Source organism: Acipenser ruthenus, chromosome 48 (genome assembly GCF_902713425.1).
Source record: "Acipenser ruthenus chromosome 48, fAciRut3.2 maternal haplotype, whole genome shotgun sequence".
NCBI classification, from domain to species: domain Eukaryota; kingdom Metazoa; phylum Chordata; class Actinopteri; order Acipenseriformes; family Acipenseridae; genus Acipenser; species Acipenser ruthenus.
The window spans coordinates 7,828,914-7,851,181 of NC_081236.1; the positions used below are offsets into that span (position 1 = coordinate 7,828,914).

At 42.8% G+C, this 22,268-nt stretch overlaps 1 protein-coding gene across 3 annotated transcripts in view; it reads left to right on the forward strand.

The window, feature by feature from the left end:
* The window catches only part of LOC117970347 (butyrophilin subfamily 1 member A1-like), a 328,161-nt gene that overhangs the window by 11,545 nt on the left and 294,348 nt on the right, over window positions 1-22,268 (forward strand). For 2 of the 3 annotated variants that reach the window (XM_059014429.1, XM_059014430.1), the window contains exons 3-8: window positions 5,186-5,467; window positions 9,395-9,502; window positions 9,606-9,632; window positions 10,751-10,777; window positions 11,862-11,891; window positions 12,034-12,060. In XM_059014429.1, coding sequence (XP_058870412.1) covers window positions 5,186-5,467; window positions 9,395-9,502; window positions 9,606-9,632; window positions 10,751-10,777; window positions 11,862-11,891; window positions 12,034-12,060 — 501 coding nt within the window. The remainder of the gene's footprint in view (window positions 1-5,185; window positions 5,468-9,394; window positions 9,503-9,605; window positions 9,633-10,750; window positions 10,778-11,861; window positions 11,892-12,033; window positions 12,061-22,268) is intronic. The other variant, XM_059014428.1, reaches the window with a different exon arrangement.

Below are 22,268 nucleotides of genomic sequence, written 5' to 3' on the forward strand. Positions count from 1 at the left end.
TAATACAGGGGAGCTGGGATCCTCACAGGACTGGATATGTCAGCACTGACACAGTAACTCATAATATAATACAGGGGAGCTGGGATCCTCACAGGACTGGATATGTCAGCACTGACACAGTAACTCATAATATAATACAGGGGAGCTGGGATCCTCGCAGGACTGGATACGTCAGCACTGACACAGTAACTCATAATATAATACAGGGGAGCTGGGATCCTCGCAGGACTGGATACGTCAGCACTGACACAGTAACTCATAATATAATACAGGGGAGCTGGGATCCTCACAGGACTGGATATGTCAGCACTGACACAGTAACTCATAATATAATACAGGGGAGCTGGGATACTCGCAGGACTGGATATGTCAGCACTGACACAGTAACTCATAATATAATACAGGGGAGCTGGGATCCTCACAGGACTGGATATGTCAGCACTGACACAGTAACTCATAATATAATACAGGGGAGCTGGGATCCTCACAGGACTGGATATGTCAGCACTGACACAGTAACTCATAATATAATACAGGGGAGCTGGGATCCTCACAGGACTGGATATGTCAGCACTGACACAGTAACTCATAATATAATACAGGGGAGCTGGGATCCTCACAGGACTGGATATGTCAGCACTGACACAGTAACTCATAATATAATACAGGGGAGCTGGGATCCTCACAGGACTGGATATGTCAGCACTGACACAGTAACTCATAATATAATACAGGGGAGCTGGGATCCTCGCAGGACTGGATATGTCAGCACTGACACAGTAACTCATAATATAATACAGGGGAGCTGGGATCCTCGCAGGACTGGATATGTCAGCACTGACACAGTAACTCATAATATAATACAGGGGAGCTGGGATCCTCGCAGGACTGGATATGTCAGCACTGACACAGTAACTCATAATATAATACAGGGGAGCTGGGATCCTCGCAGGACTGGATATGTCAGCACTGACACAGTAACTCATAATATAATACAGGGGAGCTGGGATCCTCGCAGGACTGGATATGTCAGCACTGACACAGTAACTCATAATATAATACAGGGGAGCTGGGATCCTCACAGGACTGGATATGTCAGCACTGACAGAGTAACTCATAATATAATACAGGGGAGCTGGGATCCTCGCAGGACTGGATATGTCAGCACTGACACAGTAACTCATAATATAATACAGGGGAGCTGGGATCCTCGCAGGACTGGATATGTCAGCACTGACACAGTAACTCATAATATAATACAGGGGAGCTGGGATCCTCACAGGACTGGATATGTCAGCACTGACACAGTAACTCATAATATAATACAGGGGAGCTAGGATCCTCACAGGACTGGATATGTCAGCACTGACACAGTAACTCATAATATAATACAGGGGAGCTGGGATCCTCACAGGACTGGATATGTCAGCACTGACACAGTAACTCATAATATAATACAGGGGAGCTGGGATCCTCACAGGACTGGATATGTCAGCACTGACACAGTAACTCATAATATAACACAGGGGAGCTGGGATCCTCGCAGGACTGGATATGTCAGCACTGACACAGTAACTCATAATATAATACATGGGAGCTGGGATCCTCGCAGGACTGGATATGTCAGCACTGACACAGTAACTCATAATATAATACAGGGGAGCTGGGATCCTCCCAGGACTGGATATGTCAGCACTGACACAGTAACTCATAATATAATACAGGGGAGCTGGGATCCTCACAGGACTGGATATGTCAGCACTGACACAGTAACTCATAATATAATACAGGGGAGCTGGGATCCTCACAGGACTGGATATGTCAGCACTGACACAGTAACTCATAATATAATACAGGGGAGCTGGGATCCTCACAGGACTGGATATGTCAGCACTGACACAGTAACTCATAATATAATACAGGGGAGCTGGGATCCTCACAGGACTGGATATGTCAGCACTGACACAGTAACTCATAATATAATACAGGGGAGCTGGGATCCTCACAGGACTGGATATGTCAGCACTGACACAGTAACTCATAATATAATACAGGGGAGCTGGGATCCTCACAGGACTGGATATGTCAGCACTGACACAGTAACTCATAATATAATACAGGGGAGCTGGGATCCTCACAGGACTGGATATGTCAGCACTGACACAGTAACTCATAATATAATACAGCTGAGCTGGGATCCTCACAGGACTGGATATGTCAGCACTGACACAGTAACTCATAATATAATACAGGGGAGCTGGGATCCTCGCAGGACTGGATATGTCAGCACTGACACAGTAACTCATAATATAATACAGGGGAGCTGGGATCCTCACAGGACTGGATATGTCAGCACTGACACAGTAGTTCAGTCTATAATAAAGACATATAACTAGGGTCCTACCAAATTCATGGTACACTTTTGTAAATTTTACAGTCATAACATTTTAAAAATTTTAAATTTCACGATTTCAGCTATTTAAATCTTAAATTTCAAGTTTTGTTAAAAATGACAAAATATAAACATGTAAAGCCCTGAAGTTAACTAAAGCCTGTGACTAACAAAGCAGAAACAGTAAAAGAAAATGAAAGTGAGATCCAGAGGATCGCTGTATGATTTTAGCGTTTTCTGTTATTGCTATTAATAAAAAAATAAAACTGTTCTGATTTTAAACGTCATTGTGTGCAACACTAACTCAAAAGCTATTCTGAAACGCTGTTTCTCTTCTCTCCCTGTCTCTGTGGTGTAAAACACCTGTCTGTATTTAGACACAGCTCTCTCTGCATCCACAGTTTGTTGGAATAGACAGACAGCGTCAAGCTAGGGACGGGTCTGTAGCTGGACAATATATCCAGAGGCTAAAAAATATAAACCAGACGTCTCTGAAATTACTGACATTATTTTTTTGTCCTGTTGTGTTTTTTATGTATTTTTCTGCTGCTTGGTATATATTTGGCTTCCTAATGATTGTCCATGATCCGCTGCAGTAATGACTGGAGCACTTTTTGATTTGCTTTGGGTCTAATTTGACTCTACCGACGATAGATCCATTGAGGTCGTACTAAACCCGCCCCGGATGCCCGTGTCTACCAATCAGTGAGTAGAGCCCAGTTATTGACTGTTGTCAAGTTTCAATCAATAAATCCTGTCCAGTTCATGATGAGCTTTCTTTTTTAAATTGAAAACGAGCGCATCAGGAACCTGTAATGATACATATCACTTAATTGGATTTTAGTGCAGGGTGAAAGTTAAGGTGACCAGATTTTTAAGTGCTTAAACTGGGACAGTATGTGAATAACTTCCAACTTCCAAGCTGTGGGGAAGCTCCAGGGTTTTTATTTTAACTTTGGCAATGTTTGATCTAATGTCATATTGAAAGTGAATGCAGAGACTCATGGTTAATAAGATTAAATTGTATTCCTTTTCTGATCAATTGAAATGTTGTCACTTCTTTACTTATGAAACAAATACTATTTAATCTTCCTTAATATAAGCATAAGCATTAGCCTGTGTAAAATGTGTATTACTTGTATTGTAACACTTGAAATGTATTTGCTTACGATTGTAAGTCGCCCTGGATAAGGGCGTCTGCTAAGAAATAAATAATAATAATAATAATAATAATAATAATAATAATAATAATAATAAAATGCGCAGGGGAGTTTTCAGATTGTCAGGAGACGCTTTCTCATTATCATTGATTGGTACTGAAAAACTGCATAGACAAGGCAGGAAATGACATCATACAATTAACACGTTTCAGTGATACCTGTCGGCTTAAAACATGTTAAAAAGAACATTTGGAAATAAAACTACTAGGAGAAACTTAACCCTTTGCGGTCCATTTATTAATCGCGCGTCAGGCACGCCAGGTCTAATTAATTTTCACACGCGCAGTTCATTTTAGACGCGCTGTTTAAAAGTATTAAAGTTTAAATGGCCCTGCATATCAACAAAGCACTCACTAGGCATCTCCAGCCCCGCCCCACCCTTTCGTTTGCTATAGCGATCAACTATGTAAGAAATAAATAATAATAATAATAATAGTCGTACATACCGATCGATCATCTCCGGATCACTCGTTTTATCACCAAACTCCTCAATAATGCGATTCAAGTCATTATTTTATTACTATAACATCTGAAAAAAGCTCTGCAAATGTCCATGATAGTCTCTGTGCGCTGACGCACTCAGCCAGCTTGTTTACTATGACCGCCCCGTTATCTGATACCTGATACCATGTATGACTATTCATGAGATACGCCTTATTTTTTTTTTTTTTTTTTTTCGACTTGTCTCGGCTACTGTCGCTCCCACTCGGCGATTGAATGGTTTTCTCGGATTTTTCCGGAGAAAAAACGACTAAACACCCGTTTATTGTGTTGCTATAATGATGTCGGACAAAGGACCTGTGAGGAATAATTGCAATGTCGGACCCAGTCCGACAATGGACCGCAAAGGGTTAAAGGGATCGACCCCACCCCCAGCACCCCAGTCATTCGAGCCCTGACATTTGCCGTTATTGTTTGACTACAGTAGTCTAACCTGGTCACGCAGTGAGTGATGATTCAGACGAGGATAGCCGCCACTTCATTTCAGCAACATGAATAAACCCGCCCGCAATTCTGTGATTGGTTGCAAATATGAACGTTGACTGTTCAGTAATTCTCCAGATTTGCACGGCGCTGTGCAGACGCTTTTTAATGCTGCTGGTCGTTCAGCCTTCCCTTCAGTCACATCAAGTGTCATTGTGCTGTAATAAGTTAGATATGGTTGTAACACAGCAGCCTGTATGAAAATACAATATTCTGTTACCGACGCGACGATGGTCTGGGAAAAAAAAAAAAAGGGACAAAATGAACATCCCAAGAAAGGTTCTGGGGACACTGGGACCAGTGTTCCAAAAGTGGGACCTCCCGTCCAAAACGGGACGTCTGGTCACCTTAGTAAAAGTCCACAAAACAGACCAGTCCGGTGCAGAATGAATTTCACAGTCCCTGTCACGTTTTTCACAGCTGTGAAATGGGTAGGGCCCTTCATATAACACAAGGAGACCTGGCTGGTGTGTCTATCTGTGTGTGTCTCACTGTCTCTATTCCCTGACAGTCTATCTGTGTGTGTCTCACTGTCTCTATTCCCTGACAGTCTATCTGTGTGTGTCTCACTGTCTCTATTCCCTGACAGCTCTGGGGACCCAGCCCTCAATCTCTATGGACTCTACACAAGGAGAGCAGACCTGGCTGGTGTGCAGATCAGAGGGGTGGGACCCTGAACCTGAACTGATCTGGAGAGACAGGGATGGAAACGATGTGACATCACTGTCCAACACAACACTGCTGAGAGTCAGTCAGGGGCTCCGCAGTGTCAGCAGCTACATCAAAATCAAACAGCAGTCCAACGTGTTCTCCTGTCTGGTTAGAAGTAAAATACCCAAACCAGACTGGGAATCCAAACTCCACATATCCAGTGAGTATCACATGTTTGTGGATTGAGCCTGACTGACACTGACCATAGATTACAGTCATCATGATGGGGCATCAACATCTGAATCAAACACATGAACTAGTGGACCAGTCAATATCTGAATCAAACACATGAACTAGTGGACCAGTCAATATTTGAATCAAACACATGAACTAGTGGACCAGTCAATATCTGAATTAAACACATGAACTAGTGGACCAGTCAATATCTGAATTAAACACATGAACTAGTGGACCAGTCAATATCTGAATCAAACACATGAACTAGTGGACCAGTCAATATCTGAATCAAACACATGAACTAGTGGACCAGTCAATATCTGAATCAAACACATGAACTAGTGGACCAGTCAATATCTGAATCAAACACATGAACTAGTGGACCAGTCACTATCTGAATCAAACACATGAACTAGTGGACCAGTCAATATCTGAATCAAACACATGAACTAGTGGACCAGTCAATATCTGAATCAAACACATGAACTAGTGGACCAGTCAATATCTGAATCAAACACATGAACTAGTGGACTAGTCAATATCTGAATCAAACACATGAACTAGTGGACTAGTCAATATCTGAATCAAACACATGAACTAGTGGACCAGTCAATATCTGAATCAAACACATGAACTAGTGACCAGTCAATATCTGAATCAAACACATGAACTAGTGGACCAGTCAATATCTGAATCAAACACATGAACTAGTGACCAGTCAATATCTGAATCAAACACATGAACTAGTGGACTAGTCAATATCTGAATCAAACACATGAACTAGTGGACCAGTCAATATCTGAATCAAACACATGAACTAGTGGACCAGTCAATATCTGAATCAAACACATGAACTAGTGGACCAGTCAATATCTGAATCAAACACATGAACTAGTGGACCAGTCAATATCTGAATCAAACACATGAACTAGTGACCAGTCAATATCTGAATCAAACACATGAACTAGTGGACTAGTCAATATCTGAATCAAACACATGAACTAGTGGACCAGTCAATATCTGAATCACACACATGAACTAGTGGACCAGTCAATATCTGAATCAAACACATGAACTAGCAGACCAGTCAATATCTGAATCGAACACATGAACTAGTGGACCAGTCAATATCTGAATCAAACACATGAACTAGTGGACCAGTCAATATCTGAATCAAACACATGAACTAGTGGACTAGTCAATATCTGAATCGAACACATTTGGGGGTGGTGTTGTGCAGTCCTCTATTTTTAATGTCTGCGGTGTTTGGGGGGGTGTGGCTCAGTATTGGGAGGGGTGTGTGGAATGCTCACTATGAGGGGTGTGGTCAGTGTTGGGAGGGGGGTGTGGAATGCTCACTATGAGGGGTGTGGTCAGTGTTGGGAGGGGTGTGTGGAATGCTCACTATGAGGGGTGTGGCTCAGTGTTGGGAGGGGTGTGTGGAATGCTCACTATGAGGGGTGTGGTCAGTGTTGGGAGGGGTGTGTGGAATGCTCACTATGAGGGGTGTGGTCAGTGTTGGGAGGGGTGTGTGGAATGCTCACTATGAGGGGGTGTGGTCAGTGTTGGGAGGGGTGTGTGGAATGCTCACTATGAGGGGTGTGTCTCAGTGTTGGGAGGGGTGTGTGGAATGCTCACTATGAGGGGTGTGTCTCAGTGTTGGGAGGGGTGTGTGGAATGCTCATTATGAGGGGTGTGGCTCAGTGTTGGGAGGGATGTGTGGAATGCTCACTATGAGGGGTGTGTCTCAGTGTTGGGAGGGGTGTGTGGAATGCTCACTATGAGGGGTGTGGTCAGTGTTGGGAGGGGTGTGTGGAATGCTCACTATGAGGGGTGTGGTCAGTGTTGGGAGGGGTGTGTGGAATGCTCACTATGAGGGGTGTGTCTCAGTGTTGGGAGGGGTGTGTGGAATGCTCACTATGAGGGGTGTGGTCAGTGTTGGGAGGGATGTGTGGAATGCTCACTATGAGGGGTGTGGCTCAGTGTTGGGAGGGGTGTGTGGAATGCTCACTATGAGGGGTGTGGCTCAGTGTTGGGAGGGATGTGTGGAATGCTCACTATGAGGGGTGTGTCTCAGTGTTGGGAGGGGTGTGTGGAATGCTCACTATGAGGGTGTGTGGTCAGTGTTGGGAGGGGTGTGTGGAATGCTCACTATGAGGGGTGTGGTCAGTGTTGGGAGGGGTGTGTGGAATGCTCACTATGAGGGGTGTGGTCAGTGTTGGGAGGGGTGTGTGGAATGCTCACTATGAGGGGTGTGGCTCAGTGTTGGGAGGGGTGTGTGGAATGCTCACTATGAGGGGTGTGGCTCAGTGTTGGGAGGGGTGTGTGGAATGCTCACTATGAGGGGTGTGGTCAGTGTTGGGAGGGGTGTGTGGAATGCTCACTATGAGGGGGTGTGGTCAGTGTTGGGAGGGGTGTGTGGAATGCTCACTATGAGGGGGTGTGGTCAGTGTTGGGAGGGGTGTGTGGAATGCTCACTATGAGGGGGCGTGGCTCAGTGTTTGGAGGGGTGTGTGGAATGCTCACTAAGAGGGGTGTGGCTCAGTGTTGGGAGGGGTGTGTGGAATGCTCACTATGAGGGGTGTGGCTCAGTGTTGGGAGGGGTGTGTGGAATGCTCACTATGAGGGGGTGTGGTCAGTGTTGGGAGGGGTGTGTGGAATGCTCACTATGAGGGGGTGTGGTCAGTGTTGGGAGGGGTGTGTGGAATGCTCACTATGAGGGGGTGTGGTCAGTGTTGGGAGGGGTGTGTGGAATGCTCACTATGAGGGGTGTGGTCAGTGTTGGGAGGGGTGTGTGGAATGCTCACTATGAGGGGTGTGGTCAGTGTTGGGAGGGGTGTGTCGAATGCTCACTATGAGGGGGTGTGGTCAGTGTTGGGAGGGGTGTGTGGAATGCTCACTATGAGGGGGTGTGTCTCAGTGTTGGGAGGGGTGTGTGGAATGCTCACTATGAGGGGGTGTGGTTCAGTGTTGGGAGGGGTGTGAGGAATGCTCACTATGAGGGGTGTGGTTCAGTGTTGGGAGGGGTGTGTGGAATGCTCACTATGAGGGGTGTGGTCAGTGTTGGGAGGGGTGTGTGGAATGCTCACTATGAGGGGTGTGGTCAGTGTTGGGAGGGGTGTGTGGAATGCTCACTATGAGGGGTGTGGTCAGTGTTGGGAGGGGTGTGTGGAATGCTCACTATGAGGGGTGTGGTCAGTGTTGGGAGGGGTGTGTCGAATGCTCACTTTGAGGGGGTGTGGTCAGTGTTGGGAGGGGTGTGTGGAATGCTCACTATGAGGGGGTGTGTCTCAGTGTTGGGAGGGGTGTGTGGAATGCTCACTATGAGGGGGTGTGGTTCAGTGTTGGGAGGGGTGTGAGGAATGCTCACTATGAGGGGTGTGGTTCAGTGTTGGGAGGGGTGTGTGGAATGCTCACTATGAGGGGTGTGGTCAGTGTTGGGAGGGGTGTGTGGAATGCTCACTATGAGGGGTGTGGTCAGTGTTGGGAGGGGTGTGTGGAATGCTCACTATGAGGGGTGTGGTCAGTGTTGGGAGGGGTGTGTCGAATGCTCACTTTGAGGGGGTGTGGTCAGTGTTGGGAGGGGTGTGTGGAATGCTCACTATGAGGGGGTGTGTCTCAGTGTTGGGAGGGGTGTGTGGAATGCTCACTATGAGGGGGTGTGGTTCAGTGTTGGGAGGGGTGTGAGGAATGCTCACTATGAGGGGTGTGGTTCAGTGTTGGGAGGGGTGTGTGGAATGCTCACTATGAGCGGTGTGGTCAGTGTTGGGAGGGGTGTGTGGAATGCTCACTATGAGGGGTGTGGTCAGTGTTGGGAGGGGTGTGTGGAATGCTCACTATGATGGGTGTGGTTCAGTGTTGGGAGGGGTGTGTGTGTTCCAGTGTGTTGAGCTGCTGTGTTGTTTTCCAGGTGATTTTTTCCCAGGAGTCTCTGGATGGATGGTGGCTTTCTTCTTGACTTCAGCTCTCAGTATTGGAGCCATTCCCCTGCTGGTGATCCAATGGAGAAGAATGGATGGTATGAACTTTATCATTATCATGAGGCATTTCATATAGCTCTGTGCATTTTAAACATGTCAAGCAGGTTTACAATAATATGGACTGTTCTGTTTTTCTTCTAGCCATGGAGAGAAAGCTTGAGCCTATGGGTAAGTAAAGCACTTAATGAAGAGATGCTGAAAACCCATTCCAGGTTTCTGCAGCAGTATCTTAAACTACCACACCCATAAATAAAGACATCCCTGGACCGGAAATCCAGCTCATTAGAAATGATTATAAATAATAATAAATATCATTGTTTTTATACATTGCAATTGTTATTTTATTGTTTCCAGGACCCTCTTGTAAACAAGACCTGATTAAATAAATTAATAAATTAAATCTCCTGGTTAAATCAATTAATCTATTCAAATTTAAATTTTAAAAAGTTGGGGTTTTTTTGGACACAAAGGCTTAAGAATATAAATATTTCCTTATGCAGGGATGTTGAAAATTGTAACAATTTTAGTTTGTATGTTTCATATACTTTGCAGATAGCAGATTCATTTTCACATGGACATCCTGTTCATTTAACTAGTTGTGTTTTTCATACTGCAATTTAATCTGTACTGGAGCTGAAATAACCACACACTGTTCTGTCTGATTCATTTTAATCTGTACTGGAGCTGAAATAACCACACGCTGTTCTGTCTGATTCATTTTAATCTGTACTGGAGCTGAAATAACCACACACTGTTCTGTCTGATTCATTTTAATCTGTCCTGGAGCTGAAATAACCACACACTGTTCTGTCTGATTCATTTTAATCTGTACTGGAGCTGAAATAACCACACACTGTTCTGTCTGATTCATTTGAATCTGTACTGGAGCTGAAATAACCACACACTGTTCTGTCTGATTCATTTGAATCTGTACTGGAGCTGAAATAACCACACACTGTTCTGTCTGATTCATTTGAATCTGTACTGGAGCTGAAATAACCACACACTGTTCTGTCTGATTCATTTGAATCTGTACTGGAGCTGAAATAACCACACACTGTTCTGTTTGATTCATTTTAATCTGTACTGGAGCTGAAATAACCACACACTGTTCTGTCTGATTCATTCTAATCTGTAATGGAGCTGAAATAACCACACACTGTTCTGTCTGATTCATTTGAATCTGTACTGGAGCTGAAATAACCACACACTGTTCTGTCTGATTCATTTGAATCTGTACTGGAGCTGAAATAACCACACACTGTTCTGTCTGATTCATTTTTTAGCTGCTAAGTGCCTTCGTAAGGAACTTGGTAAGAATTTGTTTTTATTTTCAGAATTACCACAAAGGTTTCTATCCTTCTATCTGTCTGTGTGTCTGTGTTAGCTTTCTATCCTTCTATCTGTCTGTGTGTCTGTGTTAGCTTTCTATCCTTCTATCTGTCTGTGTGTCTGTTAGCTTTCTATCCTTCTATCTGTCTGTGTGCCTGTGTTAGCTTTCTATCCTTCTATCTGTCTGTGTGTCTGTGTTAGCTTTCTATCCTTCTATCTGTCTGTGTGTCTGTGTTAGCTTTCTATCCTTCTATCTGTCTGTGTGTCTGTTAGCTTTCTATCCTTCTAAATGTCTGTGTGTCTGTGTTAGCTTCCTATCCTTCTATCTGTCTGTGTGCCTGTGTTAGCTTTCTATCCTATGTGTCTGTCTGTCTGTGTTAGCTTTCTATCCTTCTATCTGTCTGTGTGTCTGTGTTAGCTTTCTATCCTTCTATCTGTCTGTGTGTCTGTGTTAGCTTTCTATCCTTCTATCTGTCTGTGTGTCTGTGTTAGCTTTCTATCCTTCTATCTGTCTGTGTGTCTGTGTTAGCTTTCTATCCTTCTATCTGTCTGTGTGTCTGTGTTAGCTTTCTATCCTTCTATCTGTCTGTGTGTCTGTGTTAGCTTTCTATCCTTCTATCTGTCTGTGTGCCTGTGTTAGCTTTCTATCCTTCTATCTGTCTGTGTCTGTGTTAGCTTTCTATCCTTCTATCTGTCTGTGTGCCTGTGTTAGCTTTCTATCCTTCTATCTGTCTGTGTGTCTGTGTTAGCTTTCTATCCTTCTATCTGTCTGTGTGTCTGTGTTAGCTTTCTATCCTTCTATCTGTCTGTGTGTCTGTGTTAGCTTTCTATCCTTCTATCTGTCTGTGTGTCTGTGTTAGCTTTCTATCCTTCTGTCGAGTCCAGTGCACTACTCCATGTGTGCATGTAGACCATTTCTTTACTGGACCTGCTCAAGGATATCTGATGTCAGTCACAGTTAGACTAGCTGTTTAATACACTGTGTGATCTGTTATTCAAAGTTATTCAATAGATGATTTTACACCTCACTGTTCAGAATGTAATCCAGCTCTCTTCTTTTCACAGAGTCTGTGAAGCAAGAGGTCCTTAAATCAGGTATGTAGAGTGTGTGGAAATCCACAGCCTGACTCACCCCAGCACAGCCCTGCCGGTTAGTGTGTGCTGCACATCTTCTGAACTGTAGAAAGTACAGGAGGAGTGATTGTAAAATAATGCTCTCTTTATTTCTGTGTTCTAGAATGGAAGTGGATCCTCAGCTCAGCAGGTATGTGTCTCTTCAATGGATTCCTTTCACAGTGGAGTGTAAAAGAACAGCGAGGAGCCCCGTCTCACTCACTGTGTTTACATCTATATTTACATTGTGCCCCATTTAAACCTCTGTGCACTCCCAGCTTAGCTAACGCCAGCCTCGCGTGCCTCCCAAAGGTAACACATTATTTTACATACAATTACCCATTTATACAACTGGGTTTTTACTGGAGCAATCTAGGTAAAGTACCTTGCTCAAGGGTACAGCAGCAGTGTCCCCCACCTGGGATTGAACCCACGACCCTCCTGTCAAGAGTCCAGAGCCCTAACCACTACTCCACACTGCTGCCCCGCGCTGTGTGTGTGTGAGTGTCTGTGTGTCTCTGTGTGTCAGTGTGTGTGTCTCTGTGTCAGTGTGTGTGTGTCAGTGAGTGTGTGTCAGTGTGTGTGTCTCTGTGTGTCAGTGTGTGTGTCTGTGTCAGTGTGTCAATGTGTGTGTCAGTGTGTGTCTGTGTGTCAGTGTGTGTGTGTCAGTGTGTGTGTGTCTCTGTGTGTCATTGTGTGTGTGTGTCCGTGTGTGTGTGTCCGTGCGTGTGTGTGTCAGTGTGTGTGTCTATGTGTGTCAGTGTGTGTGTGTGTCAGTGTGTGCGTGCGTGTGTCTGTGTCAGTGTGTGTCTCTGTGTGTCAGTGTGTCTGTGTCAGTGTGTGTGTCTGTGTCAGTGTGTGTGTCAGTGTGTGTGTGTCAGTGTGTGTGTCTCTGTGTTAGTGTGTGTGTGTGTGTTTTTTTGTTTGATTGCGTGCAGCTGCAGGGCAGGAGATGACGATTGAGACAAGATACTGAACAGACATCTGAGATCCCTCTTTTTCTACTGTTATTCTATACTTTTTTATTTTGTGTCCTGTTTTGAAAATGTTTTCCGGACGGAGATGGACGGAGGTGTAAGTAATCTAAATGACCTGTAAGTAATCTAAATGATATATATATATATATAATGTACAGTACTGTGCAAAAGTTTTAGGCAGGTGTGAAAAAATGCTGTAAAGTAAGAATGCTTTCAAAAATAGACATGTTAATAGTTTATATTTATCAATTAACAAAATGCAAACTGAGTGAACAGAAGAAAAATCTACATCAAATCAATATTTGGTGTGACCACCCTTTGCCTTCAAAACAGCATCAATTCTAGGTACACTTGCACAAAGTCAGGGATTTTGTAGGCATATAGTCAGGTGTATGATTAAACAATTATACCAAACAGGTGCTAATGATCATCAATTCAATATGTAGGTTGAAACACAATCATTAACTGAAACAGAAACAGCTGTGTAGGAGGAATAAAACTGGGTGAGGAACAGCCAAACTCAGCTAACAAGGTGAGGTTGATGAAGACAGTTTACTATCAAAAGTCATACACCATGGCAAGACTGAGCACAGCAACAAGACACAAGGTATTTATACTGTATCAGCAAGGTCTCTCCCAGGCAGGAATTTCAAGGCAGACAGGGGTTTCCAGATGTGCTGTCCAAGCTCTTTTGAAGAAGCACAAAGAAACGGGCAACGTTGAGGACCGTAGACGCAGTGGTCGGCCAAGGAAACTTACTGCAGCAGATGAAAGACACATCATGCTTACTTCCCTTCGCAATCGGAAGATGTCCAGCAGTGCCATCAGCTCAGAATTGGCAGAAAACAGTGGGACCCTGGTACACCCATCTACTGTCCGGAGAAGTCTGGTCAGAAGTGGCCTTCATGGAAGACTTGCGGCCAAAAACCCATACCTCCGACGTGGAAACAAGGCCAAGCGACTCAACTATGCACGAAAACACAGGAACTGGGGTGCAGAAAAATGGCAGCAGGTGCTCTGGACTGATGAGTCAAAATTTGAAATATTTGGCTGTAGCAGAAGGCAGTTTGTTCGCCGAAGGGCTGGAGAGCGGTACACGAATGAGTGTCTGCAGGAAACAGTGAAGCATGGTGGAGGTTCCTTGCAAGTTTGGGGCTGCATTTCTGCAAATGGAGTTGGGGATTTGGTCAGAATTAATGGTCTCCTCAATGCTGAGAAGTACAGGCAGATACTTATCCATCATGCAATACCATCAGGGAGGCATCTGATTGGCCCCAAATTTATTCTGCAGCATGACAACGACCCCAAACATACAGCGAAAGTCATTAAGAACTATCTTCAGCGTAAAGAATAACAAGGAGTCCTGGAAGTGATGGTATGGCCCCCACAGAGCCCTGATCTCAACATCATCGAGTCTGTCAGGGATTACATGAAGAGGGAGAAGCAACTGAGGCTGCCTAAATCCACAGAAGAACTGTGGTTAGTTCTCCAAGATGTTTGGGCCAACCTACCTGCCGAGTTCCTTCAAAAACTGCGTGCAAGTGTACCTAGAATTGATGCTGTTTTGAAGGCAAAGGGTGGTCACACCAAATATTGATTTGATGTAGATTTTTCTTCTGTTCACTCAGTTTGCATTTTGTTAATTGATAAATATAAACTATTAACATGTCTATTTTTGAAAGCATTCTTTACAGCATTTTTTCACACCTGCCTAAAACCTTTGCACAGTACTGTATGTATATATATATATATATATATATATATATATATATATATATATACAGTATATATACAGTGCCTTGCGAAAGTATTCGGCCCCCTTGAACTTTGCGACCTTTTGCCACATTTCAGGCTTCAAACATAAAGATATGAAACTGTAATTTTTTGTGAAGAATCAACAACAAGTGGGACACAATCATGAAGTGGAACGAAATTTATTGGATATTTCAAACTTTTTTAACAAATAAAAAACTGAAAAATTGGGCGTGCAAAATTATTCAGCCCTTTTACTTTCAGTGCAGCAAACTCTCTCCAGAAGTTCAGTGAGGATCTCTGAATGATCCAATGTTGACCTAAATGACTAATGATGATAAATAGAATCCACCTGTGTGTAATCAAGTCTCAGTCTCAGAGGTCCGTTTAAAGCGCAGAGAGCATCATGAAGAACAAGGAACACACCAGGCAGGTCCGAGGTACTGTTGTGGAGAAGTTTAAAGCCGGATTTGGATACAAAAAGATTTCCCAAGCTTTAAACATCCCAAGGAGCACTGTGCAAGCGATAATATTGAAATGGAAGGAGTATCAGACCACTGCAAATCTACCAAGACCTGGCCGTCCCTCTAAACTTTCAGCTCATACAAGGAGAAGACTGATCAGAGATGCAGCCAAGAGGCCCATGATCACTCTGGATGAACTGCAGAGATCTACAGCTGAGGTGGGAGACTCTGTCCATAGGACAACAATCAGTCGTATACTGCACAAATCTGGCCTTTATGGAAGAGTGGCAAGAAGAAAGCCATTTCTTAAAGATATCCATAAAAAGTGTCGTTTACAGTTTGCCACAAGCCACCTGGGAGACACACCAAACATGTGGAAGAAGGTGCTCTGGTCAGATGAAACCAAAATCGAACTTTTTGGCAACAATGCAAAACGTTATGTTTGGCGTAAAAGCAACACAGCTCATCACCCTGAACACACCATCCCCACTGTCAAACATGGTGGTGGCAGCATCATGGTTTGGGCCTGCTTTTCTTCAGCAGGGACAGGGAAGATGGTTAAAATTGATGGGAAGATGGATGGAGCAAAATACAGGACCATTCTGGAAGAAAACCTGATGGAGTCTGCAAAAGACCTGAGACTGGGACGGAGATTTGTCTTCCAACAAGACAATGATCCAAAACATAAAGCAAAATCTACAATGGAATGGTTCACAAATAAACATATCCAGGTGTTAGAATGGCCAAGTCAAAGTCCAGACCTGAATCCAATCGAGAATCTGTGGAAAGAACTGAAAACTGCTGTTCACAAATGCTCTCCATCCAACCTCACTGAGCTCGAGCTGTTTTGCAAGGAGGAATGGGCAAAAATTTCAGTCTCTCGATGTGCAAAACTGATAGAGACATACCCCAAGCGACTTACAGCTGTAATCGCAGCAAAAGGTGGCGCTACAAAGTATTAACTTAAGGGGGCTGAATAATTTTGCACGCCCAATTTTTCAGTTTTTTATTTGTTAAAAAAGTTTGAAATATCCAATAAATTTCGTTCCACTTCATGATTGTGTCCCACTTGTTGTTGATTCTTCACAAAAAATCACAGTTTCATATCTTTATGTTTGAAGCCTGAAATGTGGCAAAAGGTCGCAAAGTTCAAGGGGGCCGAATACTTTCGCAAGGCACTGTATATATCCAGTCAGCGCTCTGGTATATGTTACGTGACTCGGTCTGCTCCAGTGAAACGATCAGTAAAATAGACACTACGACAGCCAAAATATAAGCATTAATATTGAAGGCTATGGTTTTTTTTAAGCTACACACTTTAATTACAAGCTACTGTACTCTGCTCACCAACATTCACATTTTGTTACCTTGTTGTTAACTTTATTAAAACTCGAATACAATAGTTATTATCACTGACTCAGATTAAACTGACTGTAGCCGCTATGGTGTGTATAAACATAGCATGTTAACATCGCTTTTTTCATTTCTTTTAATGTGATTAATAACATGTACCGGTCATTTTATTTTAAATGTGTGGTGCAGCAGCAGTCTCGGGTCCACACCGTCAGCCGAGTGTAGATATACTGTTTACATCCTCGCTATGGCCTTCATTATACGATTAGTGATTTAAAAAACTCAAACTGATGCTCATGTTGGCTCGTACAGCTCTATGCAACCGGCACAGCAAAAAAAACAAAAACATTGACGTGTTTCTTTAATAAGGAACCAAGATTTAAATGAACATTTGCAAATGAAACAAATCTGAAACTTTGATGTGCTTTTTTATGGCAGTAGTGACAAATACTGTAATAACAAAGAAAATCAAAGAATAAAAACAGTACTAATATTATTAATAATTTAGCTAATGCCTTTACCCAGGGTGACTTCCTTAACTTACTCCAGCAGCTTGTTCGTTTTGGGTTGTCCTTTTACTATAGCGAACAAAAGGCTCTGGATCCAGACAGGGTTGTTCTAGCGAGGGTGTGCTGTATTCAGTGTTTGACTTGTATGTTTAATATACCACACTCGCACATTTGTCATTTCATTTCTGTTGTTTTTCACCTCCCATAGTGTTCAACATTTAACAGAGGGTGTAAAGAAGTTTGGATCAGAATCCAATATCATCCCTTACAGAAAAGTACTATACTGCAAGTATACTTGTGTCTGGTTTCAGTATACTATTGGTACCATTATACTATCCTATTTTGGCACAAGTTTACTTGCAGTATCCACTTTTTATATTCTCTTTGTAAATAATCAACATAGTTCTCAAATATTGGACATTTCTTAGATTGTATCTTACTTCTCTTTTGCACACCTGCATTGTCTCTTGCTAGATATGCAGCTCCAGATTCTGACAAATACTTTTAGCAAACCAGGAGCAACTTCTGCTCTAAATCAAAAAGCTATAATGCTCTGCGGCTGCTCGTCTATGTGGATAACTATTGAAAAACTAGTAGAAACTAAAACACAAGCCTAGGACAAGCAAATGGAAGTCTAGAAAAAGAATGGAATTTTGATGTTGAAAAAGTGTATGAACCGTGTGTTTAGTTATAATGCCCCAGATTGTGAACTCACTGTGAAGTGAAGATCACATGTAGACACTGCAGGGCTCCATATGTTACACTTTGACATGCATCTAGAGAACTGCTGATCTGATTGTGATGAAACTTGGTACAGACATTCTTTCTACACATTATTAAGAGTGTCCCAATCTGGAGCCTGTCTGCACCTCTCCTCTCATGAGTGTACCCCTCCCTCTATCCTTCTCTCCTCTCCTCTTCTCCTCAGTGGGGATGCATATCCAAGCCTTCATTTTCATTACAAGCAGGACGTGCAAACGAGATCGCGACATGTTAATAAGAGACTCCTCTTTATTAAAGCTAGAATGAACAATACAGTATTTTATGCTGGACTCACTTTATTACAATCGCTGTGCGTGACTGTATTGACATTAATAAAGAGGAGTCGCTTCTGCTTTGCAATGAAAAAGTAAGACTTACGATTTAAAAGCCCATTTAGTAGAAAAAAACGTAAATTCAATCAGTTGTACAGTTGTGATTGAGAAGCACGAATTGCTTAAATTCTTAAGGAGATGAGAAAACTCAGGATGAAAAAACAGAAATCCGAAGCCCTAATTATGTTTATGTGCAAATGCCCCTCCCCTCTCCACTCCCCTCTCCCCTCCCTACCTCTCCCCTCTACCTCCCTCTCTCTCCTCTACCTCCCTCTCCCCTCTCCCGTCCTCTCCTCTCCTCTCTCTAGCCTCTACCTCCCTCTTGCCTCTCTTCCACATCTCTCCTCTCCTCCCTTCTTTCTCCTCCCTCTGCCACCCTCTCCTTTCCCTCCCTCCCTCCCTCCCTTCCCTCTCTCTACTCCCATCTCTCGCCTCTCCCTCCCTCCTCTCTCTCCACTCCCCTCTTTCCTCCCCTCTATCTTCTCCCTGTCTTCTCAATTCAATTGAATTCAAAGGTGCTTTATTTGAATGACAGACATCAGCAGTATTGCCAAAGCAATTATATTACATATCATATGAACAATATAATTACAATAGCAACAAAAATAATAACAATGATCATAATTATAATATTAATAATAATTCTAACAAATATAATAATTTGGAAGGTGTCAGTAAGGTTAGTGATTTCAGGAGAGCCAGTTGCTTTATCGAATTCCTCTGTGCTGTTTGGAGCCCATTTATAAGTATGGTTCAGATGGTACAGCTTGCATGGCTGTATTAGTGTGTTACTGGGCTGTGCTGTTCTTTGTAGGAACACAGTAATTTGACTGTGGTCTGACAGAGGTGTTTGTGGCCTGACAGTGAATGCATTAATAAAGGAGGGGTCCAGGTCAGTGATGGCGTAATCAACTACGCTAGTCCCAAGAGCTGAGCAGCATGTGAATCTACCTAAAGAGCCCCCTCTGATCCTGCCATTAATGATGTACAGACCCCAGGCTTGAAAGAGATGCACTAACTGCCTCCCATTTGTGTTCACAATACAATCAGGGTTGTTTCTGTGGATTGAGGTAGGTGTGAGGTACAGAGGGGTTTGTCCAAATACATGGCTGTTACCTTGTGTGCTTCTACAGTCAGGCTCTGTTCCTGTTCTGGTGTTGAAATCCCCACAGAGCAGCACATTTCCCTGGGTCTGGAAATGGCTGATCTCTGTGTGGAGGGTATGTAAATATTCCTCATTGTAGTTTGTAGGGCTGTTAATCTACGTTTAATTGACTACACGTTTAAACCCATTGTTAACCGTTTAACCGGACATACATTTAATGTTTCTCTCATTTCATATTTTTATATTTTACTTCCACTATTTTAAGTCCTATTTTAACCTCGGTTTGTTATTCAAAGTGCATATCAATGATAAACATAAAAGCATAAAGGAGGCCTGTATGTTTGCACTAAAATGTAATCTATTTTAATAGCATGAAATAAACATTCCTAGTCGATTTTACAACATACCATTTCTGCAGAAGCTCCATAAAAAGTGTGTGTGTCCAACATCGAAAAAAACATTAAAACAACAACTCTATTTAAATTAAACTTAAAACACGGTGACAAGACTACATTGTTTGTTTCATTCACTTGTATATTGTTTTCAGGAAATAAAACATGTCCAGAACCAAAAAACTTTATTATTTTTTCATTAAAAATCGAAGCCGTTGTCTGATACAATACTCGTTCCCAGAGTCCCTCCCCTTCACAACGTCGCCTGCGCATTCACTTGAAAAAATAAAGACTTCATTTCCCAGCGTCCCTCCCCTTCACAACGTCGCCTGCGCATTCACTTGAAAAAATAAAGACTTCATTTCCCAGCATCCCTCCCCTTCACAGCGGCGCCTGTGCATTCACATGAAAAAATAAAGACTTCATTTCCCAGTGTCCCTCCCCTTCACAACGGCGCATGAGCATTCACATGAAAAAATAAAGACTTCATTTCCCAGCGTCCCTCCCCTTCACAGCGGCGCATGAGCATTCACATGAAAAAATAAAGACTTCATTTCCCAGCGTCCCTCCCTTTCACAACGGCGCCTGCGCATTCACATGAAAAAATAAAGACTTCATTTCCCAGCGTCCCTCTCTTTCACAGCGGCGCATGAGCATTCACATGAAAAAATAAAGACTTCATTTCCCAGCGTCCCTCCCCTTCACAACGGTGCATGAGCATTCACATGAAAAAATAAAGACTTCATTTCCCAGCGTCCCTCCCCTTCACAACGGTGCATGAGCATTCACATGAAAAAATAAAGACTTCATTTCCCAGCATCCCTCCCCTTCACAACGGTGCATGAGCATTCACATGAAAAAATAAAGACTTCATTTCCCAGCATCCCTCCCCTTCACAGCGGCGCCTGTGCATTCACATGAAAAAATAAAGACTTCATTTCCCAGTGTCCCTCCCCTTCACAACGGCGCATGAGCATTCACATGAAAAAATAAAGACTTCATTTCCCAGCGTCCCTCTCTTTCACAGCGGCGCATGAGCATTCACATGAAAAAATAAAGACTTCATTTCCCAGCGTCCCTCCCCTTCACAACGGCGCATGAGCATTCACATGAAAAAATAAAGACTTAATTTCCCAGCGTCCCTCCCCTTCACAGCGGCGCATGAGCATTCACATGAAAAAATAAAGACTTCATTTCCCAGCGTCCCTCCCCTTCACAACGGTGCTTGCGCATTCACGTGACTTCATTTCCCAGGCTATTCACTTTACTGAAATAATGTACAGTACTAAGACTAGGGCCCTATGGAATCACACACGCTATTCACTTTACTGAAATAATGTACAGCACTAACACTAGGGTCCTATGGAATCACACAGGCTATTCACTTTACTGAAATAATGTACAGTACTAACACTAGGGCCCTATGGAATCACACAGGCTATTCACTTTACTGAAATAATGTACAGCACTAACACTAGGGTCCTATGGAATCACACAGGCTATTCACTTTACTGAAATAATGTACAGCACTAACACTAGGGCCCTATTGAACTAGTGTTATTTTGTTCTGATTTCCTTTTTTTCTGATTTCCGTTTGTACCGTTTTAAAAAAATGTAATTCAGTTCATTTAAATGAACTTATTCACACCGCGGGCAAGGTGAACAACACAAAACCGTAAACCTACAGGCTTCTACTCTTTCCATTGGTTTGCGTTCGTCTTCATTGGATTGAGTATTGTTTTATCTAATTGTATTGAAAAGTAGTTTTGTTCACTTTAAAAACGGGTTGTATTTATTTATTTGTTTTAGTGCAGTGTGGGGCGCTCCAAAGCAAACAGATGGGCGTGTTTCATAACTTTCAGTTTTGAACTTGATCAATTCTATATCACTGCTATGCCCGTGGTTTCACTATCATAAATCTTCTCTGTGTAAACACTGGGATCGTATTGTTCAACGTGACGGCTGTAATAGCAGTCTGTGTGAGGAGTGCTCTTTGTGTTGTAATACAGACGTTAAAAACAGCGTTGTCTAATTAAGTCCTTAAAAATGTTTCTATTTATTTTCCATGATTGCATGTATTTAACGCACTCGAACGGTGAATTAATTATTTTCACTGATTCATCCCTCCTCGTTGTTTATCCCTTACAGAATACCCCGTCTCATTTATAACACAGCTACAGAAACCGCCCCCCAGCCACCCATTCACACACTTTTGAAACACCACTGCCTGTACTGACCATTAGTTTCACATTTTCCCTTCAAATATGTAAATCTCAAGCTTAATGCTCTTCTGCCAAATGCATTTTTTTCGTACAGCGCTTAATTCCACGTTAATATTCTTTTGATTCCGTCCGTGGTCTCGTTAACACGGACTCCATAGAGCCCTATAAGACCTGTAAAAAGGCAATGCGATGGAGATACACAACAACGCAGGAAGCGGGTCTGTCCTTAATTTATACAAGACGTGTTTTATTATTATTATTATTATTATTATTATTATTATTATTATTATTATTATTATTATTTATTTCTTAGCAGACGCCCTTATCCAGGGCGACTTACAATCGTAAGCAAATACATTTCAAGTGTTACAATACAAGTAATACAATAAGAGCAAGAAATACAATAACTTTTGTTCAAGCAAAGTACAAGTGTGACAAAATACAATTCAATAATACAGCAGATAACAGTGACAGTGATAGTTACATCAGGA